Below are 12,369 nucleotides of genomic sequence, written 5' to 3'. Positions count from 1 at the left end.
GCTTGACCCCTCCATTGCAAGATACCACACCCTTCAGGTGATGGTTGTCTATGGCCTTTCGGATAAAGGGAGGAGAGATCTTCCGTACACAGTAGGAACAGGTAGGGCGATAGTGGATCCCCTTGCTTAATACCACAGGATGGGGTGATGAAACCTGTGAGTTCGCCATTGATGAGAATGGAGTAGGATGTTGTGCACACCGTTTCCATGGCTAAGTGGACCCATTGGTTTGGAAGGCCAATTTTGAGCATGATTTGATGGAGGAACTCCCACTCCACTCTGTCATATGCCTTGCTGATGTCGAGTTTTACTGCCATGTGACCTGTTTTCCCTTTCCTCCTATTCCTCATACGGTGTAGTATTTCAAAAGCAATTGTGGTTTTAACTGTTATATTTCTATTAGGCACAAAAGCACTTTGAGAGTCAGATATTACATTGGGTAAAATAATTTTGATTCAGTTTGCAAGGACCTTAGAGATGATCCTCAATACAATATTTCCCAAGCTAATGAGGCAGAACTCTGTAATATATTTTGGATCATTTTTTTTGGGATGAGTACAATATGTGTGAAATTCATTTTCCATAAGTACCTTCCTAAGTGTAAAAAAGATAATACAGCAGCAGTAACATCATTCCCAACAATATGCCAGAATTTTTGAAAAAAGAAAGGCGATATACCATTAGGTCCTGGTGATTTGGATGGGTGCATCTGAAAAAGAGCGGTCCTTACTTCTTCTTCTGTGTAAGGACGAACCAAGGATTGTGTCATCTCCTCCGTTACCGCATGGTCCACTAACTGAATCACCCTTTCCATGTCCAATTGGTTGGAGGAAGTGAACAAATTTTTATAGTACTCCTCTGTAATTCTGGCTACCCTATCCACTCTTTTTTGCCATACTCCATCCCTATCATGTAGCCCCTCTATATTGTTCTTCCTTCTTCTTTGACTTGCCCTTTGGTGGAAAAACTTTGTGTTTTTATCCCCTGTTGGTAGCCAAATAGCTCTTAATCTTTGTCACCAAAAAACTTCTTCATGGTGTAAGAGTTCCCTTATCTCCTTTCTCACCCCATTAATTCTTTCCGCATTCTGCCCATACCCTTCCTGCACTAAGGCAACCAACTCTCCATGCTTGGCATCCAACATGGTTCTAGCATTACCAAAAGTTTGCCTACTCCATGCTATTAGATCTAATCGGCATTTTTTTATTTTCTCAAAGAGGCAATAAATGGGGCTGCCTCGTGGTTGTGCTTGACTTCATGACTCCTGAATTATATTTTCATAATCAGGATGTGTTACCCACTTCTCTTCAAAACGTTGGATTCAGTGTCGTCGGCGTTAGAGTTGGTTAGATGGCGCCATATCCAATAAAATTGGATCATGGTCAAAATAAGACACGCCAAGATGGTGCACCATAGCTCTTGGAAACATGTCTCTCCACTCCAATGTTGCAACAAACCTATCCAATCTCTCTTCCACAAAAGCTGCCCCCAACTGGCCATTTCTCCACGTAAAACGATAGCCCCTAAAACCAAGGTCAACCAGCCCACAATGAAGAAGAGTGTGCTGAAACGCAAGCATAGGTGTTACTTGCCTAGGAATGCCACCATTTTTTTCATCGGAGGACTAAATTTCATTAAAATCACCTAAACACACCCATGGTAGTGTCCCACGTGCATGGAGATGTCGCATGAGTCTCCAAGTTTCTGCCTTTCTCTTCTCCTCTAAATGTCCGCCGTATATCCCAGTTAATCTCCATGGAGGTGTGCCTTGTGAGCGGATAATGGCATCTATATGGTTTAGGGAATAAGTTTGTGTGTCGACAACCACCTCTGCCTTCCATAATAATGCCAACCCTCCTTTTCTACCTTCACTAGATACAGCAAGCATGGAGGGGTAGCCCAACTCAGTCTTAATAGGTTCCATCTCTCGAACAGGCAACTTTGTTTCCATGAGAAACAAAATTGTGGGAACTTTTTGCCTCACTAACTTGGTGAGAACCTCAACTGCTCGGCGGTTCCCAACCCCCCGGCAGTTCCAGTTTATGACGATCATTGTGCTCGACGGGGCTGAGCATCATCCTCCACCATTGGTAATATGGTTTTTGAAGTCTCCTCCACGGTCTTGAATTGCTTGCTTCCAGCATCGTTCTGTTTCAGGTTTCCATGTTCATTATAATCATACTGTCTCTTGGCTCCCATTGTTTTCTGATCCTTACAGGTGGTCATGCATGGTGTAGAAGGAGGGTGTACCACTCAGGTCCATGTGGGTTTAGGTGGTGTGTTTTTTTTTTTTTTTTGGGTTCACGTGGGTGTGTTACTAGGGTTTTGGTATGAGTCTCTATTGCGCCGTAACTGATGGGGACCGAAAATAATTCCTCTCCATGATTCTCGATCTCACATAAATTCAATGTTGAATGGGCTTTGTTGGTAACCGAGTCATTATTCTTGTCGGCCTCACATAAATTTGGTTGTGAATGGCATGTTTTTGTAACCGACTCATTAGTTTTGTCCAACTGTGGTGCATTAAATAAGGAGTGAATACTCTTTTTGGAACGTATTTGGTGCTCCGTGAATCTCGGGTTGGCCATTTCGGTTTCTTGAACCGTATTGGACTGGGCATTTAATGTTGTATTGGGTTCCATTGTTTTAGCCAGTTCAACAGTTAGTGGAACATATTCCCGATTCTTGTTTCTCGTCAGCGCATGGCTCTGTTCCCGTCGTGATGGTGGCTATCTTCCAAGCGTCCCATCGTGTTGCACACGAGCACCAGCCTTTAGCCACTCCCCATATGGCTTTTCTCCATCTCCCACTGCGCCACTTGATGGGCACTCCTTATGGTCATGGCCAATCTTACCACAAGTAAAACACCACCCTACTAGCCTCTCATACCTGAAAGCCACTTAAACCTTATCACCTTCGGGGCTGATCACTAGGCCACCTCGATGAAGCGGCTTGTACAATGGAACTTACACACGGATCCGAAGGAAGTGGGATTGTTCAGTTTGGAAAGCTTTGCAGTCCACCTCCACTAGCTTCCCTATGCCGCTGCCTATATCTCTCCCTACCTCTTCAGTTATTAAATCAAAGGGCAAGCCCCAAACTTGAATCCAAAAAGGTTGGTGAGTAAAAGTAACGGACCTCATAGTCATTCCTTTTTCCCACCGACAGAGGGCCAACAGATGGTTGTCAAAGCACCAGGGGCTATTGTTCCATAACCATGCCAGCTGACTTTCCAATGAAAACTTGAACTGGAAGGTCCTGTCTCCCAACTCTACTATCCTCAAATCATCCCCTAACTTCCATATAGACCATATCAGATTCTTTGCCTCCCTAAAGTTGATGGACTTTGATGTGAGGAAACATCCTATCAAGCTTAGGGAAAACTCCTCCAATATCTTGTCTCTCCTCATTGGCCGAATTGCCATGACCCTGTCTTCGTTCGTAGTTAGTTTCATACTCTGGATACATTCAAGTACCTCCGATTCCATATTGATGTCACGTACCTAGTCAACGTAATACTATGAAGAAAATCCTCTGACCTTGTCCTAATTGGTAGGAAAAGATAAGAGAAGGAAAGCTCACACTTTAGTGAGAAGAAAAGCTCATACCAGGAGGAGAAGAAAATAAAATAAAATATTAACAGTGACTAGTGAGTCACTATTAACTCAAAGAAACAAAATCTCAATTATTTTGGACGTGAGACTTATCTAGACATTAAAAGATCCATCCTATGAACATCAAGCTGAATTTCAGTGCAAAAATCTCAAAAAAGAATGACATCTTCATTAAACTATGCCAAAATACCTCCTATGGTTCACATTCAAAGCGATTTTTGGTATCCATATTGGTTCTAAGGTTGTGTTTGGATGACAACATTTGAATTTGGATTCAAAATTTATTGATTTAAATTTTATTGATTTGAAATCCCCTTGATTTAAAATTCCTTATTTGGGTCTTTTTAAACAAAGAATGATTTAAAATTCATCATTTGAAATTGCTATGTATCCAAGAGTTAGGATTTTTTGGATATAAACTACTGTCAGTTTTTTTAAAACATTCTCCCCTTTCCCCGTGTGTGTGTGTAAAAAATACTTAGTATTCTCAAAAAAAAAAAAAAAAAAAAAATCCTTTGAAATTCCATTGTTTGGACTTTGGATATCTAAATTTGGATTTGGATTTAAGATCAATAAAATATATTTTTTAATTATTATTTTTCTTAATCCTTCTACATTTTAATTTTAGTAATGTTTTTAATAAATACATGAGGTAATATTAACAATTCAATTGACAAGATAATAACTAAATATCTTTAGTCATAAACAACTAAAAAAATATCTTGCCAACTATAGACAACTAAAATTTTTATATCAAGTAGAGAGGAAACCCAAATGCATGGATTTTTTCCATAACATTCAAAATCTCAAACTAAAAAATTATTTTAAAGTTCATAACAAATAAAAAGTTAGCATATATCAAGAGAGACAAAATAAATACCAAAAATATGTGTATTTTCTTTCCATCTCTATTATGTTTTTCAAATAATGCAAAATTAAAAATATGAAAATTACAATATATAAATATAAATATAAATATAAAGTCTCAAATAACACGACAATGCCGAGATTGATATTCCTCAAACATTTCATTTGCCAAAGCATCTGTAGTTGTCGAGAGTGACAAATCTAAAAGTTGTGTACGGTGACTCGAACCAAAAATTGTGAAGGAGGTGTAGATCGATGGTTTGAGAGTAGGTTTGGCCATGGGTTTGCGTTTATGTATCGAGTTTTACAAATATCCGAAATCTAGGTGGTTCAGATGGCAGAAGCAATTAATCAAAGTATTCAGAGTATAAAAATTAGGAGAGATTTTCAGTGACTCCATATCTCTAATTAGACTAATCACTAGTGAGTAATGCTTCATTCTTGCAATAGCACCCAACAATAGAGTGGAATCCACAATGGAAGGCAAAGGGCTTAAGTGAAGCATTTTATCAAACAGGTCTAAGGCATCATCAACATTCCTTAAGCTTCCACCTTTACACTTATCTCTCATGGATTTCAACAACTGACTATGATTAGAATCATGGGTCTCCACATTTACACTAGCACTACAATTAGTTTGAGACTGAGCTAGACTAAGAGCATGAAATGGAACCCTGCTTATTCTAATACTGAAATGGTTGAATATAGAAACAACAGAGCTTGATGATATAGTAGAAGCCATACCCATTTCAAGAAGAAGACCAAATCGTTTTTTTTTTACTATTGGGTTTTAAAAATATAAAATCAGAATTTTTATTTTATTTATTTATTTAAATAATGCTAATGTGTAAAAAATGTGAGAGCTCTAAAAAAGTCAAATGATAAGTCAAAGGGTTTGCTTTTATATATCTCTATATATTAAGAGGATTCAAAAAGTTAGTTTTTTTTTTTTTTTCTTTCAAAAATACCCTTAATTTACTTAACTTATTCTTATTCCTAAAACATAAAAATGAGGTTTGTTACAAAAAACACCAACTCCTGAACTCATCAAATGAAAGACCGACTGGGGCGAACCAAGCACATGAGGTGATCGTCCCAAGCATCCTTGATGACCTCGTTCGTCTTTGGACGGACGAGGTCCCATGAAAAGCTTGTCCGTCCTTAGAATTGTTTGGACGGACGAGCTCTACACGAAATTAGGAAAAAATGAATGCACAAGAAAAAGTCATCCCTAATAGCCTCGTCTGTCCTTAATAAAGGATGGACGAGTTCATTGGGTTGAACATGTTAGACTATGAACGACTTTGATCTCCACCAGGCGTAAGGGACGAGTTGAACTACTATGTGCCAAGTTCTCCATTAACCATTACGGAACATAAGTCCAAATAAGGTAACTTCCATGGTGGTTATGGAAGTTACCTCCGAATCCTCCGGACTCCTCGACGATAGGAACGGTTATTAAACAGATAATCGTTTCACGTATGCTATATAAGCATTCATCGATGAGAAGGTAAAGATCATTCAGACACTTTTCTCAGAAATTACTTCCTTTTTACTTGGAATTACAAATCCACTGATTTTATCATCGGAGGACTTTTGGCCGGTCCTTATCGGTCCCCTCTGACTTAGTATTTATTTTCAGGATCAAGCCCTAAGATTATCAGTGCTCGAGACTTTCAACCTACTGATTTCCAAGGAATCATCAAGGTTAAAATTGTAAATTGACAAAAAATTAAAAAAAACCTACTTATGTTTATAAAATTACCACATGTTCTATAAAACTTCCCATTATCCCATATATACAACCAAAACCACCCCATGTTCCTATTTAAAAAAAAAAAAAAAAAAAAAAAAAAAAACCCATGTTCTAAAAAAAGAAAAAAAAAAAAAAAAAAAAAAACTACCTCAAGTTTCTTTATAAAAAAAAAAAAAAAACCTAAAAAAATAGAGTTTCATATTTTTATTGCACGCATAAAGCGCGTGTGACGAGGTTATTCTATTTTTTTTTTTTTTTTTTAAATACTGATAGTAAACTTAATCACTCTCTATCATAAAGTCGTAATCGTATAGTCATATACCCAAGCAATTTCGAAGCATTTAAGAAAGGGAAAAAAACATAGAGAGAGATAGAAGAGAGAAGAATAAAGAGAGAGAAAGATGACTCGGGGAAAGCGGAAGATTGAAACGTAGAAATGAAATATGGAGAAGAATCTGAAGACAAAAAGGGTCTCAGTTTGAGGCTAGAGTCGTTGCTCCCAAAGTCACCTGTCCAATTTGTAATGTATCCTCTCTCGTCTTTTCTCTCTTTGACGAGCTAGATCTGGCTTAATCAACTATTGTTATTGTTATTGTTATTTTTTTATTTTTTATTTTATACAAGATAGAAGTTTTACTCTAACCTAATTTAAGTATATATATATATATATGTATGAAGTTTCGACGACCTAAATTTGGCTTAATAAACTATTGTTATTGTTATTCTTATTATTATTATTATTATTATTATTTTGATATAAGAATAGCTTGATCTAAGTATATATATGTGTGAAACTTTCTCCTAGATACTTGAACCCTGCCCGTTACCCTTCACACCCCACAAGCACTTATACTTGTGAAGTGACCATTGCATCAAGGGTGTGCGGTGATATTGTTATTGTTATTATGATACTTATGTTTGTTATATTTGAGATTATTTATGAGGAATATTGGAAAGGAAGTAGAAATTGCCGTGCTTTTGGGAGATGATATTTGCACGTTTTGCATTTGGGAGACACTGTTCATGGACTAGCCATGAAGTGAAAAGCGCAATAAGTTTTCAGCAATAGTGTTTTGCTATTTTAAAATTATTTTATTATGATATTTTCGTTTTCAGCAAAATAAATAGTATCTAAACAAACCTTTAGTACAAAGTGAAGATGATAATTATTATTTTCACTTCTGCCTCCAAACAGCCTTGTACATACAGATTGGGCAGTCTTATTTTGAAAACGTGTCATACTTGAAATCAGTAAACGTGTCTTATTTTTATTGGGCAGTCTCACCAACTATATATACTGACGTGGGTGAGTGTCGTATTATACAATCTTTTCTCCATTTACCAGAGTCGGTTACTCTCTTTTCCTCTCCCTTCCCCCGAATCCAAATCCCCTACGAACACAAACAAAACACCCCCACACTCTTTCAATTCAATTCATTGTCACTTAACTGTTCTCTCGATCCATCTCTGCTGTCTCAAATCTCAAAATTCAAACAATCACACCACAACCAACCATGGTGTTCATCACAATCCCAAACCACAAAACCCTATCCCTAACCCTAGACCCAAACACCACCACTCTCCACTCCCTCAAACTCTCTCTCCACCACCACACTCACATCCCAATCCACCACCTCCACCGGCTCTACCTCTCCCAATCCCACCCACTCCCATCTCAAAACGACGCCGTCCTCCTCTCCCGCCTCCGCGTCACCCCTTACTCCACTCTCTCTCTCCACCTCCCTCTCCTCGGTGGGTCCCAGGCCCAAACCCCAACCCCAGCCCTAACCCCAACTCCAATCCCTCCTCCCTCCAAGCCCAAACTCGACTTCCTCAACTCCAAGCCGCCGCCCAACTACGTCGCCGGGCTCGGCCGTGGTGCCACCGGATTTACTACCCGTTCCGATATCGGTCCGGCCCGTGCTGCCCCTGACCTCCCTGACCGCACCGCCACTACCATCGGCGGGCCCTCTGGGGCGGGCCGGGGCCGCGGAAAGCCCGATGAAGATGAAGATGGCGACGAGGCGGATGAGAAAGGATATGATGAGAATCAGAAGTTTGACGAGTTTGAAGGAAATGATGTTGGTCTGTTTGCTAATGGTGAGTATGATGAAGATGATAAGGAGGCTGATGCTGTTTGGGAAGAGATTGATAAGCGAATGGATTCGCGGCGGAAGGATAGGAGAGAAGCTAGGTTGAAGCAGGAAATCGAGAAGTACCGTGCGTCGAATCCGAAAATTACAGAGCAATTTGCCGATTTGAAGAGGAAATTGTATACTTTGTCGACTCAGGAGTGGGATAGCATTCCCGAAATTGGAGATTATTCGCTTCGAAACAAGAAGAAGCGGTTTGAGAGCTTCGTGCCTGTGCCGGATACGCTATTGGAAAAAGCTAGGCAAGAGCAAGAGCATGTTACGGCATTGGACCCGAAGAGTAGAGCTGTTGGTGGTACTGAGACACCGTGGGCGCAAACTCCGGTCACGGATTTGACTGCTGTGGGTGAAGGAAGAGGTACTGTGTTGTCATTGAAGTTGGATAGGTTATCAGATTCGGTTTCGGGACAAACTGTGGTGGATCCAAAAGGTTATCTCACTGATTTGAAGAGTATGAAGATCACGAGTGATGCGGAGATTTCTGATATTAAAAAGGCGAGACTGTTGTTGAAGAGTGTGACTCAAACGAATCCGAAGCATCCACCGGGTTGGATTGCTGCGGCAAGGCTGGAAGAGGTGGCTGGAAAGATTCAGGCAGCTAGACAGTTGATTCAAAAGGGTTGTGAAGAATGTCCGAAGAGCGAGGATGTGTGGTTGGAGGCTTGTAGATTAGCAAGCCCGGATGAGGCCAAGGCAGTTATTGCAAAAGGTGTGAAATCCATACCGAATTCAGTTAAACTGTGGTTACAGGCAGCGAAATTGGAGCATGATGAGATGAACAAGAGCAGAGTGCTAAGGAAAGGGTTAGAGCATATTCCAGATTCGGTTCGGCTTTGGAAGGCGGTTGTAGAGTTGGCCAATGAGGAGGATGCCAGACTGTTACTGCACAGGGCTGTGGAGTGTTGTCCGCTGCACGTTGAATTGTGGTTGGCATTGGCAAGACTAGAGACATATGATCATGCAAAGAAAGTGTTGAATAGGGCGAGGGAGAGGCTGCCCAAGGAACCGGCTATTTGGATAACTGCTGCGAAGTTGGAAGAGGCAAATGGGAATACAGGAATGGTGGTGAAGATTATTGAGAGAGGTATAAGGGCCTTGCAGAGAGAGGGTTTGGCAATTGATAGGGAGGCATGGATGAGAGAGGCAGAAGCCGCAGAACGGGCAGGTTCTGTGGTGACTTGTCAAGCCATTGTTAAGAATACAATTGGGATTGGTGTGGAGGAAGAGGATAGGAAGAGGACATGGGTGGCAGATGCGGAGGAGTGTAAGAAGAGGGGTTCAATTGAGACGGCCAGAGCTATTTATGCTCATGCATTGAGTGTGTTCTTGACAAAGAAGAGCATATGGCTTAAGGCAGCACAGCTGGAGAAGAGTCATGGGACTAGGGAGTCTCTTGATGCTTTGCTTCGTAAGGCAGTTACTTACAGGCCACAAGCTGAGGTTTTGTGGCTTATGGGTGCTAAAGAGAAGTGGCTTGCAGGGGATGTGCCTGCTGCACGAGCAATCCTTCAAGAAGCTTATGCTGCCATTCCTAACTCTGAGGAGATTTGGCTTGCAGCATTTAAGCTTGAATTTGAGAATCATGAGCCCGAGAGAGCTAGAATGCTTCTTGCTAAGGCTAGAGAGAGAGGTGGCACCGAAAGAGTATGGATGAAATCTGCTATTGTTGAGAGAGAATTGGGGAATACTGATGAGGAGAGGATGTTGTTGGATGAAGGTTTGAAACTCTTCCCTGCATTCTTTAAACTGTGGTTGATGCTTGGACAGCTAGAGGAGAGGCTTGGTCACTTGGAGAAAGCCAAGGAAACTTACGAGTTGGGTTTGAAGCGTTGCCCTCATTGTATACACCTTTGGCTTTCGCTTGCTAATCTGGAAGAGAAGATGAATGGATTGAGTAAAGCACGAGCTGTCCTCACCATGGCTAGGAAGAAAAATCCTCAGAACCCTGAGCTCTGGCTTGCTGCTGTCCGAGCTGAAATGAGGCATGGTAATAAGAAGGAATCTGATATTTTGATGGCAAAGGCATTGCAGGAGTGTCCCAACAGTGGTATATTATGGGCAGCATCAATTGAGATGGTCCCCCGTCCGCAACGAAAATCCAAGAGTATGGATGCTCTCAAGAAATGTGATCATGACCCCCATGTGATTGCTGCTGTGGCTAAGTTATTCTGGCATGATAGGAAGGTAGATAAAGCTCGAACTTGGCTTAACAGGGCAGTCACACTTGCCCCGGATATTGGAGATTTCTGGGCATTATATTATAAATTCGAAATTCAGCATGGGAGTGAAGAGAGCCAGAAAGATGTGTTAAAGAGATGCATTGCTGCAGAACCTAAGCATGGTGAGAAATGGCAGGCAATATCCAAGGCTGTAGAGAATTCACACCAGCCAACTGAAGCGATCCTGAAAAAATTAGTGGTTGCACTTGGGAAGGAAGAGAGTGCAGCTGAGAATAGCAAACACTAGTTATAAGTCAGCTTGTAGTCGTGCAAGCTTCTCTTCTTGTTTTGGTGGTAAAATAAGTGTATTAATCCTGAGATAGACTTGCACTGCCTGCCTCTTATTTTTTTTAGCATATGTTTCTTACTTAGTGGCTCTGATGATAAATCCTTTTTATTTCCTCACAAGAATGTTTTTGTGTACTGATTTGATGATTAATCCCTAGATTTTGTTTATTACTGAACCACTATTTTTCTCTATATTTTAATTCTGTGTTTCTCTATGTTTCTTTGCCTCAGTTTGTAGTTTAGGTATGACTGACATTTATTATCATTCATCTCAATGCCATATCACTTTCCTGCTGCTCCATTGTATGGTTACTTATTATCATTTACTTTGCTTATTTTAATCAGGGTTTTTTATTTATTTATTGCGGAGCTTAAAGGATAGGTTTTGGGCAGCTGACAGTCATTATAACTCTTTGTTGTCAGACCCTAAGTTGTGATTCTACTTAAGCTAATAGTTTCTCGTCATCTTTACCCCCCATCTCCCAAACCAAAACAAAGTAAAGAGTTTGTCTTGATTCAAGTTTTTGGATGCCAACCTGGTCTAGAATTCTAAAATTTTCACAAACCAGAGCTCGTAGGGAAGAAACCAACAAATTATAAGGCAAAGGGGTTGAGGATGGGATGCCTTTTATTTGTTTTTCCTCCAAAGTGCTTCACTAGCCAGCTAGCAGACATTAGCCAAAAATATGCATCAGCATCTTATTGGTACCTTGCAATTTAATTAAAGTTTCGTGTGATGCAGGGAGCACCAAAATCATTTTATTTTTGAATGTGAAATGAATTTTGTTTTTGAATTTGAATTTTTGGTTTTTTTAATGTTGAGGGTTTTAAGGGATTTAATTAATTACTTCCCCATATTGGTGTAATCCCTAAACCCTATTAAAGTAGTGCTCTTGTAATTGTGAAAGGCAGTACAATTTGAATTAGAATAATTTGATGATTTTCTCTTTGTTTGGTGGCGATGCCTAGGGCTTGCAGGCAGATTCTAGGTGGTGGAGCCTAGGGGTTGTCCTGTTTATCCTTTTAATCTTCTTTTATCTTTATTTTCCTATGCTGTTCTACATCATAATGCTTCCAAATATTTGGTGTTTGTTTTCAGATTTTAAAGCACTGTGCAACTTTTGATGATCTATTCCCAATTAAGCCTTTTCTCTTATTTTTCTTTGGATTGAACTTGATACTTAATCAGTTCATGATTATTTACGATTCATGTGTGCATGCTCCAACCACCTCAGATATATTCTTTCAGGTTCGTGGACTGGCTTTGTTCTCTTCTTTTGGTTTGTTGTTGTTGCTGCTGGTTTGTTTTTTTCCCTCTCTCTATCTGGGTAATGGCTCAGAGCAAACTAATATTGTGATTTATGGGGCTCATTGATTTATATTTGTTTTGTCAAAATTGTTGTTTTTGGGTTCAATAGGTGTAAATACTACCAAACTGGATGCAGATAAGCTTGACAGGCCTATATATTTAG

At 40.0% G+C, this 12,369-nt stretch overlaps 1 protein-coding gene across 1 annotated transcript; it reads left to right on the top strand.

Annotated features, from left to right (window-relative positions):
* The first annotated feature begins 7,559 nt into the window (after positions 1–7,559).
* On the top strand, positions 7,560–11,112 carry LOC126695502 (protein STABILIZED1-like). The gene has a single exon (XM_050392269.1). The coding sequence runs from the start codon at positions 7,752–7,754 to the stop codon at positions 10,854–10,856; it is 3,105 nt and encodes a 1,034-aa protein (XP_050248226.1). The 5' UTR covers positions 7,560–7,751; the 3' UTR covers positions 10,857–11,112.
* The last annotated feature ends 1,257 nt before the right edge of the window (positions 11,113–12,369 follow it).

This window comes from Quercus robur, chromosome 8 (genome assembly GCF_932294415.1).
Source record: "Quercus robur chromosome 8, dhQueRobu3.1, whole genome shotgun sequence".
NCBI classification, from domain to species: Eukaryota; Viridiplantae; Streptophyta; class Magnoliopsida; order Fagales; family Fagaceae; genus Quercus; species Quercus robur.
Note: the sequence above shows the minus strand (reverse complement) of the source record. Positions and strands in the feature narration are given on the sequence as shown.

Coding starts and splice junctions, on each gene's coding strand:
- LOC126695502 (XM_050392269.1), top strand. CDS start 7,752: ATGGTGTTCATCACAATCCCAAACCACAAAACCCTATCCCTAACCCTA.